Source organism: Saimiri boliviensis, chromosome 20 (assembly GCF_048565385.1).
Source record: "Saimiri boliviensis isolate mSaiBol1 chromosome 20, mSaiBol1.pri, whole genome shotgun sequence".
Taxonomy (NCBI): Eukaryota; Metazoa; Chordata; class Mammalia; order Primates; family Cebidae; genus Saimiri; species Saimiri boliviensis.
Genome location: NC_133468.1, coordinates 24,658,528 through 24,682,627, shown reverse-complemented (window position 1 = coordinate 24,682,627; position 24,100 = coordinate 24,658,528). Strand labels below are relative to the sequence as shown.

Genomic DNA, 24,100 nt, shown 5'->3' with positions numbered 1-24,100 from the left:
ATTTTGGAGGGAAAGGATGATTTGGGCCTATTAAAGAGGCCTGGCACGGTGGCTCATGCCTATAATCCCAGCACTTTCGGAGGCTGAGGAAGGCAGATCACCTGAGGTCGGGAGTTCGAGACCAGCCTGACCAACATGGAGGAATCTTGTCTCTACTAAAAGCACAAAAAATGAGCTGGGCACGGTGGGGGCATGCCTGTAATCCTAGCTACTCAGGAGGCTGAGGCAGAAGAATCACTTGAACGCAGGAGATGGAGGTTGCAGTGAGCTGACATTGCACTATTGCACTCCAGCCTGAGTGACTAGCGAAACTGTCTTCCCCCAAAAAAGACATGGCTGGGCATAGTGGCTCACATCTGTAATACAAGCACTTTGGGAGGCTGAGGTGAGTAGATCACTTGAGGCCAGGAGTTTGAGACCAGCATGGCCAACATGGCAAAACTCCATGTGTACTAAAAATACAAAAATTAACCTGGTGTGGTGGCACATGCCTGTAATTCCAGCTCCTCGGGAGGCTGAAGCAGGATAATTGCTTGAACCTGGTAGCTGGAGGTTGCAGTGAGCTGAGATCATGCCACTGCACTCCAGACAGCAAAACTCTGTCTTAAAAAAAAAAAAGGGAGACAGCCCATGTCCCAGTGCCTCGTCTTGCATTGCAGAATTTACAGTCAGGAATAAAATGTATTTTTGAAAGGGTGATGGCTGGACTCATCCCTCACTAATTGACACCCCATCTGTCAATGCCAGTTTTTCCCTTCCTGTTCTCACTCCACAGAAAGAGGAGATATGGCTCTTGTTTGGTAATTGCTAAAATCTCTTTGAGGAAAGAAATAAAGATGTTAACTCCTTTGGCCTTTTTCATTTATTTTTCTTAGACAAATAGACTATATGAAATCTGACTTTCGTGTATATCTCTGGGTAGGCCAGGAAACACATACCCTCATCACAGTAGTGGTTCACAAAATTCTGGATGGAAAAAAAACGTTACTTGGAATGCTTGTTTAAAATGCACAGTTTCAGGTCCCCCCAGCCTCCAGGAAGGTTTGAAGCTCAGCAATCTGATTTTTTTTTCTCTTTTGAGATGGAGTGTCACTCTGTTGCCCAGGCCAGAGTGCAGTGGTGTGATCTCGGCTCACTGCAAACTTCGCCTTCCAGGTTCAAGTGATTCTCCTGCCTCAGCCTCCTGAGTAGCTGGGACTATGCGCAACACCACACCTGGCTAATTTTTGTAGTTTTAGTAGAGACGGGGTTTTACCATATTGGCCAGGCTCGTCTAGAACCCCTGACCTCAGGATACACTCACCTCAGCCTCCCAAAGTGCTGAAATTACAGGCGTGAGCCACCACACCCAGCCAGCAATCTGATTTTTAACCCCAAAGGCTTCTGATGTGTATGGTTGTCAATATACAGCACCTTGGGCAGCAAGGCCCTCGGTGTACTGTGATAGGCTGGGTGGGAAGTAAGACAATGTAGCTCTTGATTAGTAATTTTAATTTAATGGTAAGTTAACAGCATTTTATATCAAAATACAGACAAGTCGGCATTAGAGCACAAATTTTCAAGAAAACCACCCAGAGAAATCTGCTTTCTGTAGGTCTTAAGTGATATTATAAAGGCTATCATTCAGTTTTGTCATATAATGGATGAGCACTTATTTGAATTGCCCCCAGTTCTGCAGCTTTGAGTTGTTTATTCAGGCAGGGGGTTTTGAACAAAGTGATAAGCCGGGTTTAATACCTGTGCCATAAAGAAACCTGTACTGCTACTAATTAGGAGCCACTGCTTGATGGTTTTATCTTTGCTTTAGTATGCATTCATCCCAAGGTATATTTCACAGTTGTATATTAATTTTCGTCTTGCTCTCTAAGGTACTCTCCAGTATTCTCTTGGAGTTCCTCTTTAAGTTTTAAGGAAACTAAAATATACACAAAGCAACTAGTACAGAGAATACTAGTTGATGGCAGTTCGAGAATGTGGTGATGGGAAGTGATGTGTGGTGGAAACATTTTGGCTCTGCTGGATGGAAGGTAGTATCTAGGCCTTCAGTGTAAAGTAGACTTACCATTTTCGAATCAACCAAAAAATATTTTGCCGAATTAAGGCTACAATGTAACAAGTGGTATGATTAGGTCTTGTGAATTTTCCATAGTTTCCTACAAGAGCTGGATCCTTGTTTCTTCCAATTGCTTAGTAATACGTAGAAAGTCAGTGATATAATGAATTTTCGTTGATACTAACGTCTCTCCAGCCTTAGCGGAAATTTGTTTATGCATAGGGTATAGGAAATGGAGGGCTGACACTTACCCAGTATTGGTTCATATGCATTTATGATGTGCTCTGTAGGCAGTAACTCTCCATCTTGAGGTCAGTTCTATAAGGTAGGTACTATTTATATCATATTTCAGATGAGAAAGACGCTAAATATGAGCCCAGGTAGGCTACTCCCCGCCCCGCCACCATCACTCGTACTCAGCATGGAAGCAAATTGAGGCATTCACTGCCTTTCTCCAGGCCTTTCCTGCCAGCTCAAGCTAGGATGCGATCCCGAGCTCACCCCCGGGAAACCCGGAGTATTAACAAACACCCCGAATGATAATGACACAGACGAGAGGCTGCCGAGGGAGCAGGTCGACAGCGTTAACCTGTTACCTGTGGGCGGAGGCGGTGGAGGCGCCCGCTGGTCGGAACCGCGGGCTGGTCTGATCCGCGCACCACGCCCCCTCGGCCCGGGCGGAACGCGGACAAGTGCTGCCCTCCGGCGGCCGCGTCGGCGCAGTGCGACTCCGCGCCGCGGCTGCGCAGTGCCGCCCTCTGGCGGCTCCGCGCCTTCTTCCCATCGGCCTCGGCTTGCGGGCCTTTCAAACATGGAGGAGCCGGAGCGGGGGGCGAGGTCGGCTCGCGCCGGGAGCCCCGTGCGCCCGCCCAGTCCGCGGCTGGATGTCAGCTCTGACAGCTTCGACCCGCTGCTGGCTCTGTACGCGCCCCGCCTGCCTCCCATACCCTACCCCAACGCCCCCTGCTTCAACAACGTGGCCGAATACGAGAGCTTCCTCAGGACCGGGGTCCGGGGCGGCGGGCGCGGGCGCGGGCGCGGGCGGGCTCGGGGCGCGGCCGCGGGCTCGGGGGTTCCCGCCGCTCCCGGGCCCTCGGGCAGGACTCGCCGCCGTCCGGACGCGCCCGCCCCGGACCCCGAGCGCATCCAGCGCCTCCGCCGTCTCATGGTGACCAAAGAGGAAGGGGACGGGGCCGCCGGAGCGGGCCGGAGGGGTCCGGGTCGGAGCAGGAAGGCGCCGCGCAACGTGCTCACGCGAATGCCCTGTGAGTCCGCGGGCCGGGCGGGAAGCGGGGCCGCCGCCGTCCGGAAGCTGGCGGCCGTGGCGGGGCGCGGGTCTGCACGCACTGGGGAGCGCCTCGGTGAAGATCTGCGGGAATCCGCGGCTGTGGGGAGGATCTACTTGAGTAATGTGGGTATGAGGGCGTGGGGAGGTCGCCTTGAGTAAGGAAGGGGCTGTTGGAGCAACAGAGGGAGAGTGGTCAGGCCGTAGTGGTGATAAGCCGGAAAGGTCTGCAGAGGTCATCGGGACCCACGGAAGGGTGACACAGGTGACGAGCCTCTGGAGAGGGTCTGCAGGGTTGATGGAGGACCTGCAGAGGTGGCGGGGGCCTGGAATCGGCTACAGAGTTTGGGGGACATCAGAGGGACGTCTACAGAGGTGATGAGACGCCTTAGAGACCACAGTGAGAGGGAAGGTGGGGCGGAATACGGGAGACGTTGGGGAGAGCACAGCCAATACTAGGGGAAGGAGAGTATTTGGTCAATGGGATTTGAGGATGATCGGATGGACTGTGGGGAGATCTGTTCAGATAGCACAGGCGCGTAATCCCATAACCTCTGTACATTAGTGACAGCTCCTTCTCGAGTGCGATAAGCAGAAGAGCTGCAGGGTCTTGATACATGTATGTTCACATTAAGTCACAAGTGCTGAAATGTAGCAGGCACAAAATACCACTAAAACACAGACACTGTTTTACAGCCATTCTGCCTGGAGGGGTGCAGGAGTGTGTCTGTCAGGCTCATATTACCATATGCGCAGGTTATTTTAAAGTTCTAAAGGTGTAAATGGCACAAGGGAATTTCTTGGAGCCTCCTAATATATCCTTAGAGTAAAGCCGTAAACAGCAGAGGCTTTAATGTGTGAGTTAGGTCTTGTATAAATGAATAAAAACAGCCTAGGGTTGTATCTCTTGTCTTCTGGCAAGCAGTTCTGACATCTGCCCTGTGAGCACAATGACCTACTTAGCCATTCAAAGCATCTGTATCCTGATAATTAAATTGTTACATTGTTAAATCACTGTCTTTTGGATGGAGAGGTGTGCTAAGCAAGGGACTGTTTGTTTCATTCCTAGAAATTCGTTTATTAAGAGAGAAACATCCTGAAACCCTGTGTGCTGCTACGTGTGCCTTTATTGGATGTCTTACCATGCCATAGCATCCCTGCCCAAGCTAGGATTTACCCTGGCTTGCTTGCCCGACTGTAGCACAAAGACAGTTATGTGTGTTCCCAAAATGAGCACAGTTTGGGGGATCTTAATTTGCCTATGCAATTTGCTGCCATAGGTAGTTGAAATGCACTCCTAGGCTCATTGCAACATTTATTTCTGTTTTACCAGTTATTGCTTTGCTACCAAGATTGTCAAGGGAAAGGAATATTCCTGTGTATTCCTGTGGTGGGTGGTTTTAGCTTTCCCTCTAGAGCACTTTAATGTATGACAGTGTGTGAAGACCAGCTTTATCAACTTCTTATGATTAAATATACCCCTGGAATCAAGATCTCAGAGGATGTACCCTACATATTGAAATTCACCATGGCACTGTAGACAGTTGGATGTACATGAGAGAAAGGTGATGACGTCACACAAAGTTGATGACCTTCAGAAAGCAAGAAAACAACAGAAACATGGGTGAGGATTGGATTTATTCAAGAAGAAATTCCTACTTGAGGGTGAAAGGTGGGAGGAGGGTAAGAATCAGAAAACACTATCAGGTACTATGCTCACTACCTGAATGATAAAATAATTTGTGCACCAAACACCAGTGACACACGATTTACACATGTAATAAACCTTTCATTTACCTCCTGATCCAAAAACAAAAGTTGAAAGGAAAAAAAAAATTAAGTATGTTTTATATGTATGCCACAGTTTTAATTAAAATATAATATACCTATTCTAAACTCTGATCGGATACAGTTGCTCAGGAATATCAAAATATAGATACTAGTAAGATAATACTGTTGTGGGCATATACAAATGCTTTCTGGAAAAACTGCCTATGCATTTAAGAAAGCATAATCCTTTGCAAAATATTTACATAAAATGTAAGTTACATCAGGCTGTAACAGCAAACAGACGGTTTGTTAGGTCTTATCATCAATGAAACATAATGAAGAGGAACTACATTTTGTTGCTCACTTTAAAATTATGTATTTTATCAGTTCAGACTCTAGTTGCCCATCCAAGTTCACAGACAGGACAGTGTGGAATGCTTACGAAAAACACAAGGAGTGCAAAATTAAGTATAATGGTGTTTTAACTGTAAAATATTTCACTTTGTGTCTCTCTCATAGAATGTCTTTGAATTCTCTTGTGGAATAGTCCTGTTCTTTACCTTTCGGTAATAACATTTTACAAGTAGCCAGGCTCAGTGGCTCACACCTGTAATCCCAGTACTTTGGGAGGCCCAGGTGGGTGGATCACTTGAGGCCAGGAGTTCAAGACCAGCCTAGCCAACATGGTGAAACCCTGTCTCTACTAAAAATACAAAAATTAGTTTGCCATGGCAGCATCCACTTCTAGTTCCAGCTGCTCAGGAGGCTGAGGCATGAGAATCGCTTGAACCCTGGAGGTAGAAGCTGCAGTGAGCTAAGATCACACCACTGCACTCCAGCCTGGGTCACAGAACGGAACTCTGTCTCAAAAAAAAAAAAAGAAAAGAGAAAGAAAGAAAAGTATAGGAGGCTGTTGCAATACTCAGAATACTAAAGAAAAAAAAAACATAGGAGGAAAGGTTTTCATAATCATTAAGCCCAAGCCATCGTTAACACATTTTTTCCTGCTATAGAACTCAGGCACAAGTTCTACTTGGAAGTGGAACGTAATTGCTTTTCCTCTGTTTTAATATTGAGGTGCCTATGGAGACAGTAAGACAAGATTAAAAAGCATTATCCTCTTTTCCACACAATTCTAGTGTCTCTATTTCTCCTTAGTATCGCAGCACCATGCCTGGCCCACAGTGGCTCTGTGGGTTTATAATTATGCTTCAAGTAAGCTTTTTCTAGCTGTATCTTTCACTATGAAACGAACTGGTATGTTCAAGCGCACGTCCTGACATTATAAAGCTTTAAGAAAAAGTGTTATATAACTTTATATATAAATATAAATAAATAAATGTAAAACTGTTTTAGTTAGGGGTGTGTTGGTGTGCAGCGTGTGCTGGTGTGAACAAGTGTGTGTGGTCAGTCCAAAATGCATGTGACGTGCAGGGTTTGGCTCCTATACCATTCTCTAGGTGAATGGCTTGTTTCCAGTTCCAAATTCAGTTCTCCTGCGGGGAGCCTACACAGTCCTTTTACTCACACACATCATGCTGAGAAGGATTTCAAAACAAACCTGATTTATTGGGCCTCTGACATGATATCACGATTGAAAATTCGTTAGAGTCCTGTTGTAGTTTACTTTGATTGCTGAAATAATTTCTCACAATATGGTTTCTTGATGTTTTCATTTTAATGAAGTGATATTCTTTGGATAACTTAGATTTTACTACCTGCAAATAAAGAGCAAGAAAATAGACAGAATCAAGAACATATGAGCCCTGTATGCAGCAGTAAAAGGAACTCTCAAATTTGAACAGCATCTCTGTTGCACAGATGTTGCCAAAAGGGCATGAGTGTGACTTACATAAAACCAAGAACAGGGGGACTTATGCTTCAAAAAAGGCCAAGGTTCAGATTCAACCTCGTCACTTTTCTTAGTTCATTGCAGCTATCTCCAGTGCAACTAAGGCACAATCTCAGATGATTTCTGCACCACACTGCTCTGTGTGTCTGTGTGTGTGTTTAGGCCAGTTTAACATAGCATCACAATAGAGGAGATACCGGTGTGCCTTTGCCTGGTCACTGATTCAAACATTGTGCTTTAAACCTGTCATGGCACCCTTCTATAGAATTGCAACTAAAACTCTTTTCAGAAAAAAGAAAAAATACTTTTCCATTGCAGACTCATAAGGTGATTGTAACAGTTAGTGGTTTCATTTCTCTGGGCCCTTGGTAGGTTACAGAATCTGGGGAGCTGCCTATGCCCTAATGAGCTGATAACTTTGTATATTTGAAGATATATATGTAGATATAGATTTATCCTTAAAAAAATTTTTTTTTGACTAGTTGGTTGTGAAGGGTAAAGCAACTCCATCTTGAATGTCAGTCCACCATATTGACTTCTGATTAAACCGTTCTGGGAAGGCCTCTAAGATTTCCAATTTATCTGTTGTTCCTTGTGTAAGAGCATGTACTATAAATCCTGTCCTTCTGTCAGAACAACCTTGATGTTCTTTTACTTCAGTTGTCCTACACATCCCTTCTGAATCAGCCTTTCCCTGTGGTATATAAGCCCTGCATCTGGGGATCGTGGCACGGGGATCCATCATCTTGTCTTGCCGCCACCAGAGACACAGACACGGCTTCTATTCATACATTCCTGTTAAATATTTCTTTGTAAAGAAAACAGGAGTTCCTGTAAGAGGTAAGTTTTAGGTCTTTAAAGAAGGGCATAATTGAGGACAGTTATTTTAAAGTCAGGCTACTATGGTATAATTTACATGTAGCAGGAGACAGAAGAGTGGAGCTGAAAATGATCTGGATTTGGAAGGGCATGGCAGCAAAGGGGATTGAAAGAGTAACTTTCTCCAAGGATAAGGCATGTGCTTTTTTTGGTCATATTTTGTCATAGAAACCTGACTCTCATCCATTTGGAGTTTGCCACAGAGGTGGCTGGAAAGAATGTGCACTGTCATTCAGTTTGCCGTGGTGCTTTGCTCTAACAGGTAGTGCTAGTGTTGCGCTTTTGATCACACAAGGATCCAAGGAGAGCAGTGCTCCCTGCAATTACACCTTGTTAAATCTTTGGAAGAAAAAAATTCAAGATACACATTTGAGAAAGACCAATTGAAAGACCTGAATTTGGCATCTATTTAACTGGCATAAGAGACTATTGCTAAGATACCTGCTTGCTATTTCTGTTTTAGAGGTGTGGGAAAGAAGTAATGTCCCTGTTTTTTTCCAAGTTAGAAAAAGAATCGTCTTTCCATTCTTTATGTAAACATACACATCTGTAGGGCGAGGACAGTATATATGTATGTGTAGGAAAGAAAATAATGCAGGCATATGATCAGTTTCTAAGAAATTGAATTATTGGGACTTAGTCCTGAAATCTACGAGTTAACTATTTAACCTCATTTTATGAATGAGGAAATTTGGACCTTAAAGAAAAAGTTATTCACCAGGGTCACAAAACTAGTTATAATGACCTGAAAGTTGTTTATAGTATTTGATTTTTTAAATATGTCCTATAACACATATGCAGATATTTGTATATGTGCCTATGTGCATGCACACACACACACACACACACACACACACACCCTTATCTAGCAGATGTACAAAGGACTTTAAAATACTGCTAGAAAAGAGGTAAATGATGATGGTCAGACTAAGGTTCTCATGGTCTTTTCCAAGATCAATATTTCATGTTGCTTCTAACTCCAGCTTATTGCCACACCTTTAATATGACATAAACTACTCCTGTTCATCTGCTAAGTCGTTTTCTTCTAAGAATCTTATTAATCTTATTAATTTATTAATTTATCACAGCCATCATTTATAAGCCAATTCATGACAGAGAGATAAGGTGGCCTCAGGAAGAACCAAATTCGTTATCCAAATGGAAGTGTAGGGCTGTTGTTCTCCTTTATGCCACTAGAAACAAAGCAGGAGAGCTTTTTGATTTGTTTACTGTCAATGGCAAATATTCTCTATACCAGACTTCTAAGACTTGATTAAAAAAAAAAAAACTTTCTACAGAATTTTGCCTTGCAAACTTGGGAAAGTCCAACACTGTGTACACATGAGAAAGAGAGAGATTAGTGGGGCGTGGGGCGTGCCTGTAGTTCCAGCTACTCAGTAGGCTGAGGTAGGAGAATCGCTGGAACCAGGCATGTCAAAGCTGCAGTGAGTGTGATCGTGCCACTACACTCTAGCCTGGGTGACACAGTGAGACCCTGTCTCAGGAAAAAAGAATGTGTATGGTTTTCTTTTGGGAGGTTTTATATACCATAGCCAGCATATTGTGAGAGAGAAGTTAACATGAAATAAAAATTCATCTTTGCTCCCACGCTCTGAGAATAGAATCCTTCATAATAAATGCTGAAATTTATAGTCCCAATATTCTTCCCATAAGTCGTTTTCCTGCTCTTTTCACATGATGCTTATTAGTAGTGTTCCAGAAGCCAGATACTCAGCAGATACACCATCAGGGCTTGGGCTCCAACCAGTGCTTTTCCTCCCAGAAACACTAGTGACCCCAGAGAGCTTCTGCATGGAGTAGCTTTGGTGGGGTCAGAGGCCTTTCTTTCTAACAGGTTTGCACATGTTTAAGGGCAGAGTGCACAGTTTGTTTCCTTTGAACATGTGAACAAGGTTTTTGGTTTTTTGGGAGACTCAAGCTGGATATGTGATTCATGAGTTGTCTTAAGGCACAGAATTGAGAAGAATCTTGGCTGTTAATGTATACATTTAATGTGTGATTTTTTTTTTTCCCAAAAAAGTTTTTTTTTTCTTTTAAAGACAAAGTCATCCTTTGCCACCCAGGCTGGAGTGCAGTGGCAGGATCTCAGCTGACTGCCACCTCTGCCTCCTGGGTTAAAGACATTCTCCTGCCTCAGCCTCCTGGGTAGCTGGGATTACAGGCATGGGCCACCATGTCCCGAAAATTTTTGTATTTTTAGTAGGGGGAATATTCACCATGTTGGCTAGGCTGATCTTGAACTTCTGATCTCAGGTGATCGCCCACCTCAGCGTCCCAAAGTGCTGAGATTACAGGCGTGAGCCACTGTGCCTGGCCAACCCAAAAAGTTTTTAAATGATAGTACATCTTAGAATTAGTGACATCATAGAATAAAAGATATACCGGTAGTGAAACATTTGGCTAATATCCATATATATGGTTTATCCACATTCTGTTGGAATCTAGTCTCCTTACCGTGTGTGTTGGCTGTATGAGCCATGTTGCCCGTTGGACCTTCCTGTTCCCGACAGTGAGATCGTCATTCCACCACGTGGCCTCGTATTGCTGGCTGAAGTTGGGTGGTCTTGGCTGTTAATTCTGGGAATGAGGGCAGGTGTTCATACTGCCCTGACTGTTCTTTTCTTGTTTCAGTGCATGAAGGCAGCCCTCTGGGTGAACTCCATCGCTGTATCCGGGAGGGGGTGAAGGTGAATGTTCACATCCGCACTTTCAAGGGACTTCGGGGCGTCTGTACAGGCTTCCTTGTTGCATTCGACAAGTTCTGGAATATGGTAATTAAGCCTTTCTCAAGGGGCTGGAGAACCTCCCACAGATTACATCTATATATTTAAAGGACCTGAGTAACCAGATTAAGTAAAACCCAAAAAATAGCTTCTCAGAAGAACTAGAATTTTGGCATACTTTTGGGCAACAACAAATAAAGGCCTTTTCATTGCTTCCTTCTCCAGGCAGTGGCTCTTCACTGGAGTGATTTTGTTCTTCCTTCACTCCCAGGAACATTTGTCAATGTCTGGGGACATTTTATTGTCACCACTGTAGGAGGGGGTATTACTGACATCTAATAGGTGGAGGCCAGGGTTGCTGCTTAACAGTCTACAATACACAAGATAGTCCTTCAACAACAAAGAATTATTCAATCTGAAAGTCATTAGTGCCAAGGTTGAGAAACCCAGGCTTAAGGACCAATTATTTATTTTATTGGTTTAGTAATTTTAAACTGATTTTCTACCAACCATTCTTATTGACTTCCCACTTTGATTGAACCCCATGCTAGGTGCAAAAGTTTCAGAAAGGAACTTTCACTCTACAGTACATGGGAAGATAAATAAGGATAGAGATGAAGCAGACATCAATAAGAAAAGCATTTTGCGTGGTGGGTTTTTTGTTTTGTTTCTTTGAGAAGGAGTTTTGCTCTTGTCACCTGGGCTGGAGTGCAGTGGTACAATCTTGGCTCACTGCAACTTCTGCCTCTCGAGTATCTGGGATTACAGGCATGCGCCACCACGCCCAGCTGATTTTTGTATTTTTAGTAGAGGCAGAGTTTCCCCATGTTGGCCAGGCTGGTCTTGAACTCCTGACATCAGGTGGTCCATCTGTCTCCACCTCCCAAAGTGCTGGGATTACAGGAATGAGCCACCATGCCCAGCCATATACTAGTTTTATAATGAGGGAGTGTGCCACACTTACTAGCCTTCTAGAGGCTGTCTCTTTTCTAGACATTTGTAGGAGAGAAGGGATATGTAAGAGCACAACTATAATTTGAGGTAGTTAAGAACCACTAGGTCGGGCCCAGTGGCTCATGCCTGTAATCCCAGCACCTTGGAAGATTGAGGCAGGCAGATCACCTGAGGTCAGGAGTTTGAGAACAGCCTGGCCAACATAGTGAAACTGTATCTCTACTAAAAATACAAAAATTGAGCCGGGCACTGTGGCTCACGCCTGTAATCCCAGCACTTTGGGAGGCCAAGGTGGGTGGATCACAAGGTCAAGAGATCGAGACCATCCTGGTCAAGATGGTGAAACCCCGTCTCTACTAAAAACAAAAAATTAGCTGGGCATGGTGGCCCATGCCTGTAATCCCAGCTACTCAGGAGGCTGAGGCAGGAGAATTGCCTGAACCCAGGAGGCGGAGGTTGCGGTGACCCGAGATCGCGCCATTGCACTCCAGCCTGGGTAACAAGAGTGAAACTCCATCTCAAAAAAAAAAAAAAAAAAAAAAAAAACAAAAAAACAAAAATTAGCTGGGACTGGTGGTGCATGCCTGTAATCCGGGTACTCAGAAGGCTGAGGCAGCAGAACCTCTCAAAGCCAGGAGGCAGAGGTTGCAGTGAGCCAAGCTCGTGCCACTGCATTCCAGCCTGGGTGACAGAGCAAGACTCTATCTCAAAAAACAAAACACCAGAACTTTCTAGTGTTTCTTTTCCATATGTTCTTCTGTCTCCAACTTTCCCTTTCCCCGTGCTTTATCCCCATCCTCCTGGATAAGAGCAGTCATTGCTAACGTAATATTGAGTACCTGCTATGTGCCAGATACTGTACTGAGGGCTTCGTATATTATCTCAATGAATGAGTTGTGGGTACTGTCATGTTCCATTTCACAAATGAAGAAACTGTGTCTAGAGAGACTAAAATATTGGTCCCAGATCACACTGTTAGTAAGTGGAAGTATCAAACTTTTTCCTTAGTCTTTCTAACTCCTAACACCATGTTTTCAACCATTATGGAATTTGAATCCTAGCTTCAAATCCTGGACTAGGATTTGAGTCCTAGCTTCACCACTTGGTAACTGTGTGACTGTAAGCAAGATGATTTCTCTGAGCCTCAGTTTTCTCATTTCCAAAATGTAGGGGAAAATGTTTTATTATGATAATTTTACCTTTGAAGGAAAGAATTGAAGAGAATGTATTAGACGATAGTGGTGATTATAACAATACTGTAAGATTATATTTATAGGGTGATTTATATTTTTCAAAGGAATTCATCTTACATACTCATTTGGTCCTAACAGCTGGTCCTGTGAGGTTGCTTTCAGTGATGAGAACTCACCAGTAATTCTGTGTGTAACCCTAGTTAATCTCTGTTAGTTGCTTTCATAAGACACAAACTGAGGAGGGTAAAGAAGCAGTAGTGTTCCTCAGAGTGTGGTCTAAAGCCATCCTGCATCAGAATCACCTGGGGTTTCTGGTCAAAGCAAAAGGTTCCTGGGCTTCATCCCAGACCTACCAAAACAGAGTCTCCAGTAGAATAGCCTTGAGTTTGTATTTTAATAAACTTCCTAGATATTCTTGCACACTGAAATTTAAGAGCTTCTATCATGCAGTCATCAGGGCCCTTACCATTCATAGGAGAAACCCATCTTACTTGGTGATAGCAGCTTCAAAATACATGGAAGGTACCAGATTATCACCGTTTTCTTCTGCCCAAGAGTCACCTGTTAAGTTTAGTTCTGCTCTGAATGGATGTTATTCTGCCTCTTTTTTTTTAACCCTAAAAAAGCTATACAAATAATATGTTTAATTCTGTCTCTTTTTTTTTCCCCTTTTGGGCTGTTCCTCTAGGCACTTACTGATGTCGACGAGACCTACCGAAAACCTGTACTTGGCAAAGCATATGAACGCGATTCTTCACTAACTCTCACTAGGGTAGGCAGTTTCCCCCTGACGTCCTGAGTAGCCGTCATGCTTAGGAATTAGGATCCCTGAGCCCAGTGACCAGGATTTCCTAGAGTGAAATCTCTGTGGCTATAAAACAGCTGTGCCTGTACCAAGGTCTTCATTAGTCTCTCTTCATGCTTCCAGTGAATCTCAAATGATTCATTCTGTACTTGTAACCTGCATATTATTTGAGCAGCAAGTTTTCTCTTACAACACTTTAAAGTCTTTCAGCTTTATACCACAGAAATAAGCCTTTTCACTTGACATATGTATTACCTGCGTTATGGCTAGAAATAGGAAATTTATTACTGACTTTTAAAAAATTGCAAAGCAGGCTGGGTACAGTGGCTCACACCTGAAATCCCAGCACTTTGGGAGGCCGAGGTGGGTGGATCACAAGGTCAAGAGATCAAGACCATCCTGGCCAATATGGTGAAACCTCATCTCTACTAAAAATACAAAAAAAAGTAGCTGGGCCACTGTAATCCCAGCTACTCGGGAGGCTGAGGCAGGAGAATCACTTGAACCCAGGAGGTGGAGGTTGCAGTGAGCCCAGGTTGCACCATTGCACTCCAGCCTGGCAACAGAGCGAGACTCTGTCTCCAAAAAAAAAAAAAAAAACACTTGCAAAGTAAGGAGTCCACATAACATAATTAAAGAATTTGGTCTTTTTCTGCATATTGAAAGAGGGTGGAAGGCTAATATTTATTATTTTTTCTTTATAGTTATTTGATCGGCTGAAACTTCAAGATTCCTCCAAGAAGGAAGCAGATTCTAAGTCCGCAGTTGAAGATTCCACTCTGTCCAGATATTCACAGACATCCACTTGGAAGTTGGCTTCAGTGTGGGGAAGAGGAGACACTGACCGGGGCTCACACAAGCGTTCCCGCTCTGTCCCTTCTTCCCTGCAGGCCTCTGCAAGGGAGGAGTCCAGGTCAGAGTTGTCAGGGAGGACTACACGGACAGAAGGCTCCAGTGTGGGAGGTACCTTTTCCAGGGCTACCACCCTTTCCAGAAGCCAGTCCCGTAAGAAAAAGCGAAAGCCCAAAGTGGATTACCAGCAGGTGTTCACTCGACACATAAATCAGATTTTCATTCGAGGCGAGAATGTCCTGCTGGTTCATCTTGCACAGTGAACAGCTCAGCCTGAGCTTTGGTTTTTAGAAATAAAGTGCATGAGTTGCTGCTGTATCCTAGTATCCCAGTGACATCTGAGTTGGAATGGTTCCCTCTGGTCCTGCCTATGCAGAGGATAGAGCAGGCTCAGCCCTCTAGAAGGTGAGCTGAAGGGGAGGACAGGCCTTGGGAGGGCAGGTGTATGCATTCAGATCAAGGCGAAAAGCATACATAGATACATGCATCTGATTTGGTGTCCTGAATTACTTCAGACCCTGAAGCCAAATAGCTGATCTTCCATTGGGGTGACAATATGAGTACAATTTACTTTTCAGAGACTATAGGGGAAAAAACAGTCTCAAAAAGAAGTATTGCATGTCTGAAAGCTAGTGCCCTGAGTACTCATGAATTAAATTCTAAGAGTAGTGGTGTAAATTGCCTTGGAGCTCTGCATACACATCTTCTAACCAACCTTTGAATTTTGCCCAACATGTTTCTCTCTTGATGAAGAAATGAAATGTATTATCTTTGAATATCTACAAGATCTAGGAAAATCACCAACTTATGTAGGGGTGAAATTTGGATAGGTGTTATGCTCAAAGAAGCCAGCAGTGAGTGCTCTGTTTTGATCCGTCTTATGATGGAAAGGAATATAGGACTTCTCAGTCTTCCCCTTACCAGAGGTAGCCTCTGCAAATGGCATACCAGATGGGACTCTAAGATTCTTGTGTGGTGGCTTCTTGTCCTTCTCTCTTGACTTCTGTGGCATGGTGCTAGCGCATGTACCCTGTGGTGTTGGCCCTCTGTCCATAGCGTGAACTGTCCTGTGAGCTTTATGTCAGGAGACTGTAACCTTCATGTCCATCTTCAAAGAGTTCTGCATGAACTGGTAATATACATCGCACGGCTGAGAGTCCCCTTTCCCGGCAGGGCCAGCCTTGTGTACAATATCTTTCAGAATACGGTTTTACCATGAAACAGGGGTGGTAGATTTATTCCCTGTGTCAGGCCAAAGAAGTTCTTACAAAGTACAGTGGGTAGTGTCTAAAGGGACACTTTACTCACAGCCTGGCTTGAGTAACCACAGCACCCACAAATACTTCTACTTGAATCACAGTCTATGCTTTTCAATCATTAGTGCAGAATAGGCTACATCTTGACACAGACTGTTAGGCAATATTGATTTTTTTGTTTTGTTTTTATTTGGTTTTATCTGAGATAACTTTTGTTCAAGGTGAGAATAAGAAATAGCCAACTAATTAAAATGTATGAAAAGAAAACATTCCCCTGCTGTATTTGTTGTGTAACATAAATAAGCCTTCTGAGAAGCAGGGTAAATAAAGTTTAGGGAGCTGGGACACCTGGTCCTTCTGCTAGCTGGACCACTGGCTCATCCTGAAATGAAGGGTGAGCAGACTTAACCCCTCTGTGCCTCAGCTTTTTCCCCACAGACACCTACCTCACAGGGGCATTGAGACAAAAAAATAAAGGAGAGCATTTTACAGTCTCTGAACATGTTTAAGTGCCATGAATAATTTTTCCCGACTCTATTTCATAGCTTTGTAAGAATTCTATGTCTTATGAGCAAGGCAGGTGCAACATAAAAAAGTAATCTTAGATGTCATAGTTATGGCCCTGTTGTAACTATCTTCAGAAGGCAGCGATATCTTCTGGAACTGTTCCATATTCCATACCTTCTTCCTGAGGGACAATGGAAGTTCTCAGAAGAGTATCTTCAGTAAGAGGAGAGTAACCTTTTTTTTTTTTTTTTTTTTTTTTGCTGCTCCTGCTATATCCCAGGTCTCACCCTTTTCTAATCATTATCAGAAAGAATCCCCTAAATTTTTCAAGGAGTTTATATGATTGCACCAAATGGAGAATGAGCATCTAAAAATCACATATCCCCAAAGGGAAATCTGTGGATGTTTGTTGTTTGTTTACTTGTTTTTATTTTTAAATGCATTGTAAAGTATACTCTAGAGCCAGATCAGATGCACTAAAGTTTATAGAGGTTCCAGGTTACAAACTTAAGTGAACAATAATCTTTGGAATCTGCCAGTCTAAATTCTAAATAGTGTAGCTGAAATCTCAGTTCCCAAAATAGTTGTCTTGTTTAATCATCAGGCAACGCTGCGTATACCTGTGTGGCTATCCTCATCTGCCTGCCCTCTCATCCCTCAGCTAGAATGATGTACTCTTATTTTCCCAGTAAGATAGAAATTTGGAATCAAAAGGAATATAATCAGTTTTCATTCATTCCAGTGCCTAGTTAAATCTAACCTGATTTATTTTAAACCTATGGCTGTTTTTATGTTTACATATAATTTTCATATAGCTGTATAAGGATTGATTTACTATTTTCTGCCCAACATGACAATTCTGGCTATGAAAATTATGTTTAAACTGTGTATGATCTGTTTTATGTGCTGTGTGTTCCCATTTATTTGTTTGATCTGAACAGTGGTTCTGGAATGAATTCTGTCTAATAAATGTGCTATTTTGTATAAAGCATGATAATTTTTTAACAAGTTTTTTTTTTTTTTTTTAAATTGTACCCTTTTTCTTTCTTTCTTTCTTTTTTTTTTTTTGAGACAGAGTTTTCATTCTTGTTGCCCAGGCTGGAGTGCAATGGTGCAATCTCGGCTCACTGCAACCTCTGCCTCCTGGGTTCACATGATTCTCCTGCTTCAGCCTCCCGAGTAGCTGGGATTACAGGCATGTGCCACCACACCTGGCTAATTTTGTATTTTTAGTAGAGATGGGGTTTCTCCATGTTGGTCAGGCTGGTCTCGAACTGCCGACCTCAGGTGATCCACCTGCCTTGACCTCCCAAAGTGCTAGGATTACAGGTGTGAGCCACTGCACCTGGCCCTTTTTCTTTTCTTTTCTTTTCTTTTCTTTTTGAGACAGAATTTCACTCTTGTTGCCCAGATTGGAGTGCGGCTTAATCTTGGCTCACTGCAACCTCTGCCTCCCAGGTTCAAGTGATTCTTCTGCCTCAGCTTCCTCAGTAGCTGGGATTACAGGTGCCCGCCACCATGCCTGGCTAATTTTTTGTATTTTTAGTGGAGACTGGGTTTCACCATGTTGACCAGGCTGGTCTCAAAGTCCTGACCTCAGGTGATCCACTGCCTTGGCCTCCCAAAGTGCTGGGATTACAGGTGTGAGCCATCGAACTTGGCTCCCTTTTCTTTATCATTGAAGATATTGTTTAAAAGAAAGAAAAAAATAGGTCCTAACAATATATGTGCTACCCAAAAAATGTGAACATTTAGGACATTATCATAAGTTGCTATGGAAATAACGGAAATCTTCCTCAGGAGAAGGAAAGAAAATTAGGGAAGTAATGGTGGATTCCGGTAACTCCCACCAACTCACCTGAGGGGGACTCTGTGCAGCTAAAATGCCACCGAACTGGTTTCTAGTATTCTCCAGGGATTCAGGCTAGGGAAACTTGTTAAGAAGTGTATTTATTTTTAAACATGCAACTTTGGTTCTTCAAAGTAATCTTTAAACATGAGAATATGTTTTCAAGATAGTTCACAGGATATAACTTAATGTACTTGGTGAGGTCTTTTCAGGAGTATCCAGCTTTGTTAAATAGTAACAAGTGATTAAGAAAGGGGAGATACAGTTTTGTACTAAGAACAGTTTCATGTGCCATTTTTGTACACAGAGGTGATTCTTGTGCTCTACCATTAGTAGAACTTCCACATTAGGCTGTCTGTCATAGTATTTGGGAAGTGTTTATGCTTCCTTCCAGGGACCATTTTATGACCAGATGCAGGCTGTCTGTGAGATGGTTAGCCAGAGTGATCAGTGTCTGGAAAGAGTGGCTTTTGACTAGTCAGTACCTTGCTCTTTGTGCATGGTGCATGTCAAGTCAGGAAGCCAGGAAACTGTTGGCATTAAAATCTAGATGCATAGAGATCCTTGCTATGAGTTGTGGATAAGGAGTGGCTTCATCTATCCTCTTGGTGAAAAAGTCCAGGAGCTCCTTTAGAGATTGTCAAGTCATAAGCTATGAGCTGCCCTTAATCCTCAGAAGCCTTACAAAAGTTGAAATGTACCACTTCTACCCTTTGAGAAAAAAGAAATAGAAACTCACTTGATGCAGAATGGATATTTATGTTTCTGCTTGCACCATTTCCATAGCAGCTGATTAAGGCAAAATCATGAAATAGAATCAGTTCTATAAATTGCTTCTTTAAGTTTTCTCTAAATTGGCCAGGCACGGTGGCTCACGCCTGTAATCCCAGCACGTTGGGAGGCCAAGGTAGGCGGATCACGAGGTCAGGTAATCGAGACCATCCTGGGTAGCACGGTGAAACCCTGTCTCTACTAAAAATACAAGAAATTAGCCAGGTATGGTGGCACGCGCCTGTAGTCCCAGCTACTCAGGAGGCTGAGGCAGGAGAATCACTTGAACCCAGGAGGCAGAGGTTGCAGTGACCCGAGATTGTACCACTGCACTCCAGCCTGGGCGACAGAGCGAGATTCCATCTGAAAAAAAAATAAAATAAATAAATAAATAAAAATAAATATTTCTCTAAATTTTGCCTTTAGGAAAAAATAAAACTATTCAATGACAGCTAGCTGTCACTGGTGCTACCCCAAAGCTTTCCAATCTTTTATGTATTTTTTATGAATGAAGCTGTTGAGGTAGGAAAGTCAAGGTTCATGTAAGAGTATCATGGTGTAAATATAACGGTTTCACAGCTGTTTGAATTTTTCTTTTCCTGTGCCAGATATAGAATGCAGTCAACCCTTTTTTAGTAACTTATGTTCACCAGTCTGTACTTTTCTCCCAGAAGGCTTTTCTTAGTGGTTATACATGCAAGAAACCTGGGCCCTGTGTTGCAAAGGTGGGTGGTCTGTCAGCACTTTCTGGCAAATTGAGTTGATGGATTTAAGATAAGCCTTTGGGGTTCCTGTCAGTTTTCTGGGCTCTGAGGAAGGGTTGGGACTCCTTTACTCTCAGTGTTTTGAGTATTTTTCAAATGTTTGTAAGTTATCTTGCACTGCTCTAATAAAAATGAAAGCTCTCAAGAATTGGCTTTGGATGGTTTGAAGATCTAGGGGAAGAAAAACAAGTACACCTGAGACCTTCAGTTGGGCTTTTATTTATTTAGAATAAAAAGTAGTTTGATAACCTACCAGAGTTAGTGCTTCTTTAAAAACACTCCCTGAAAAGATGGGGATTCTCCCTTAGGAAAGCCATAAAAGTGATTTCCAATACATTGCTATTGCTTTTGATTTTTAGTCCTTTGGAACAGATGTCTGATGTCTGATGTTGTGTTTTTAGAGCTGTGAAAAAAAGTGTGAAAAAATTTAAGGGATATTACTTAAATGATGATTATCTGGCTGAATTATGTGTGGGCTAGAATCTAGGGTAGCTATCCACTTCTTTTCTGTTGTCCTGACAGTAAAGCAAATAGTAAGCCATGTCTTGAAAGTGATTTGCTTATTTCATACTGACATCTAAAGACATCAGCCTTCTCTCTGGCAACCCTGGGGATACCCCTCTGCATCATAACTTATTAATTTTTTTTTAGACAAGGCTAAACCTGAATGACTCTATGTATCTCTAGTTTCACTGCTCATATACCAGCTGCTACAAGAAAAACCATGACTTGTAAGTTTGTCTTTAAATTACTCCTAATTGTTAAATTTACTGAAACCTTTCCTGTCTAGGGAGGATTGCTGCTAGTAACGTCAGTTTGCAATGTTCAGCTTTAGATATGTGTCGTATGGGAGTCTGAAAACTGTAATAAACTGTATTCATATCCTGGCTGCTTTGTCTGCTGATTTTGGGGGGTGGCAGACAGGAGGCAGGGGAGTGTATTACCAAGTGAAGACACTTGTCTAGAAAGCTAAAATATCTGAAGCCTTATGTATTTGCATTATTGTAACCTTGTACCTTTTCTTTACCAAAGCACACACATCTAAATCACCACTCTTGCCAGGCACAGTGGATCACACCTGTAATCCCAGCACTTTGGGAGGCTGAGGCGGGTGGATCACCTGAGGTTGGGAGTTCAAGACCAGCCTGGCCAACATGGTGAAACACCCTGTCTCTACAAAAAATACAAATATTAGCCAGGCATGGTGGTGGGTGCCTCTAATCCCAGCTACTTAAGAGGCTGAGGCAGGAGAATCACTTGAACCTGGGAGGCAGAGGTTGCAGTGAGCTGAGGTCATGCCACTGCACCCCAGCTTGGGCCACAATGCAAGACTCTGTCTCAAAAAGCAAACAAACAAACAAAAAATAGCTGGGCATGGTGGCACATGCCTATAGTCCCAGCTACTCGGGAGGCTGAGGCAGGAAAATCACTTGAACCAGGGAGGTGGAGATTTCAGTGAGCTGCGATTGTGCCACTGCACTCCAGCCTGGCTGATAGAGCAAGGCTCCGTCTCAAAAAATAAATAAATCACCACTCTTGAAGTAGCTTTTTTTCTTCAAGTATACTTGAAGTTCATGCTTAGGAAAGAAACTTCTGAATTATCTCTTCTAAGCTGCAAGCAGTGGTAATTGCCCTGTGAATTTATTCTACCTAATAGCTCATTGGTATTAGTCCATTCTGTTTACAGTCTGCTGAAATTACCATTCATTCTGCTCCCTTCCAAGTGTTTACCGCATTTGGCAAGTAGATCTTCACACTCGTCCAAAAATATTTGAATTTGCCACCAGCTTTCCACTGCGCATGTACAGGAAGCTGAGCTGCCACATTGATTACTTGATCTCTTCTGTGTGCTTCCAGAAGTGAATCACCTGGTAACGCAGACAATAAAAGTCACATTTATTCTTAGAGGGGAAAACCGCAAGTTAACTGTCAAGACCCAGTTGCTCACTTTAAAGGATCCATTAACTTGAGCCCAGCTGACACACATGAAATTTCTAACTGCTGGAGTGGAGAGGGAGGTAAGACCCATGTGTTCTATATCTGGTCCTTGCTTGTTTGTTTTGAATCTCAGATACTTCTGATTAAATGAGAATGTCCTCATTAATAAAAATAATTGCAGAAGAGTCAGCTAGCTTGACATTGTAAATATACAGTGACAGTTAAATGTTGGCAGGGAGTGGAGGCCAGTAGAAAGAGACACATCGATCACTCTCCCTGTGCTTCCAAGATAGGAGTGGCAAGGAGAAAAATGCCAACCATTCTCTCCTTGGATATAGAGGAAGCGTTTTTCAGTCTGCTCCATTGCCACTAGGTGGCAGTGGGTTAAAGAAAACTGCTTACCTAGAGGTCCCAGAAGGACCTGAGTCTCTAGGTCTCCAGTCACAGCTACAATTTATCGTTAAATGCTCACCAGTCGGGACTGAGTTAATTAAGGAAAAACAAGCTATAATCAACCCAAGTGGCATTATAAAGGTTTCTTTTCAATATTGAATTTACCTAATTCGAAGCTCGGGAAGCCTGACTGATGGTGTTCAGGTAGTGAATGTGCTTGGGGAAGAGGGGTGAAGAGGGATTTCTCAGTGTCTGCTGTTCTAGGGGCTCTCTCACTCCTCTTCCATCCTGGGACTCCTGAGCAGAAACTATCAACACCATCCAGCCTCTTCCCACCTGCTGGCAGGGGACTGCCCTGGGAAATCTTTCTTAAAGCCCTTGTTTCTCAGCAACTGTCTCACTTTGAAACAATTCACTTCTACACAGTGTTGCCTAAAAACCCATTTGTGAGAAAGTTTGCAGCTCTCTTATGATTCTATGGCCAGAATTGAGCCTCTGCTCCAAGTTCGTAAGCAAATATACTCTTGAGTCAGAGGGAACTTTATAATAAACAGAGGAAAGCCTGTTTTAGATTGAGATGGGGGGGCAAACGGGGTGGGGTGGGCAATGCTAATCAGGCTCCTTGCACATCATGCCAAGACCTTCAAAAAGCTGTTCCCTCTCTACTTCAAGCTTAATTTTTCAGCAGCCTGTTCCTGTGGTGAAGAGAAATACAGTATGTGAGCTAATAAGATACTGGCCTTCAAATGTATAACTAAAACTAAGGTTATAATAAAGAGCCATTTTGATCCTTGGCAACTTATACCACATTTCACTCACTCTATCTGAAGGGGCAAAAAAACAGATCATGCAATAAGAGATACTGTCAGTTGATAACATTTCAGCCCTGCATTAAGCATATTACATGTGTTACCTTGTTCACATACCCCATGAGAGGAAGACTATCCCCTTGATATATGTGAGGAAACTAAAGCTCAGAGAGGTTATGTAGCTTGCCAGTGTCTCTCTGCTAATAAATAGTGAATTGAGGGTTCTATCTAGGTCTCACTGACTCTTAGGTTTATTGCTAGCCAATTGCACCTTTAAAATATTAAATTTCTCAGACATTAACCAGAAAAATTTGAGAGTAAGCTAGCCTTCTCCCTAAGCTAAACAAAAATCAGAGAACTGAATTAAAATGCAGTGTGGCCGGGTGCAGTGGCCTATACCTGTAATCCCAGCACTTTGGGAGGCCGAGGCAGGTGGATCACAAGGTCAGGAGTTCGAAGCCAGCCTGACCAACATGGTGAAACTCCATCTCTACTTAAAAAATACAAAAAAAAAAAAAAAAAAAAAAAAAAAAAAAAATGCTGGGCCTGGTGGCCTGGGCCTGTAGTCCTAGCTACTCAGGAAGCTGAGGCAGGAGAATTGCCTGAACTCAGGAATTGGAGGTTGCAGTGAGCTGAGATTGTGCCTCTGTACTCTAGCCTGGGTGATGGAGCAAGACTCCATCTTGGAAAATAAAATAAAATAAAATGCAGTGTGGTGGGTTACTACAAGTGTCCAGTCCCTTCTGATTCATGCTGCTGTTTGGCTGGGAGTGGACACATGCACTCAGGGATTCCTGCCTTCTAGAGAGAACCAGGGAGGTGGGCACCCCCAGAGGCAGCAGGCAAGCTGTGGCTCTAGGAAGTGTGGCTGCCAAGTGAGTGGTAGGAGGCCTTTGCCCACTAGTTAGTTTGGTCCTGGAAGGGGTATTGATCCCATAGCATTGTTGAAAAGAAGATGGAGTGACTGGTGGTCTTCCCAGCTCTTCAGTATGCATTGAGAAAGTTCACCATCCCTTTCCAATATTAGGGAAGGATGCTTTGTCTCAGCCTTGACTACAAAATCATCTAATTAATGAAACTCTTCTCAAGGCTAAACTATGGAAGTACCTAAGCTACAGAAAAAAATATATATATATATATTTATTTATTTATTTATTTATATGTGTGTATATTTTCTGTTATATATATGTATGTATTACTTGATGGGCTGTATCTTTCTCCTGAGAGCTAAAGGAGGCATAAGTCAAAAGGTTTGGAAAGCTGTCTGTTCAGCTAATAAAATTGCCTTTCAACTTGTATTAATTTCCATAGGACGGCAGCCCTCAGCTCGCTCACTCACTACCTCAGGAAACTCCTAGGGTAATACCACCTATAGGGATAATACCACCTGCTTCATAGGATTGTCAGTGTAAAGTGCTCAGCCCAT

The 24,100-nt window shown here is 43.1% G+C and overlaps 1 protein-coding gene across 1 annotated transcript; it reads left to right on the top strand.

Annotated features, from left to right (window-relative positions):
* The first annotated feature begins 2,847 nt into the window (after window positions 1-2,847).
* Window positions 2,848-20,421, top strand: LSM11 (LSM11, U7 small nuclear RNA associated). The gene is made up of 4 exons (XM_039460502.2): window positions 2,848-3,318; window positions 10,492-10,631; window positions 13,419-13,502; window positions 14,240-20,421. The coding sequence occupies exons 1-4, from the start codon at window positions 2,865-2,867 to the stop codon at window positions 14,648-14,650; spliced, it is 1,089 nt and encodes a 362-aa protein (XP_039316436.1). The 5' UTR covers window positions 2,848-2,864; the 3' UTR covers window positions 14,651-20,421.
* Window positions 20,422-24,100: the final 3,679 nt, after the last annotated feature.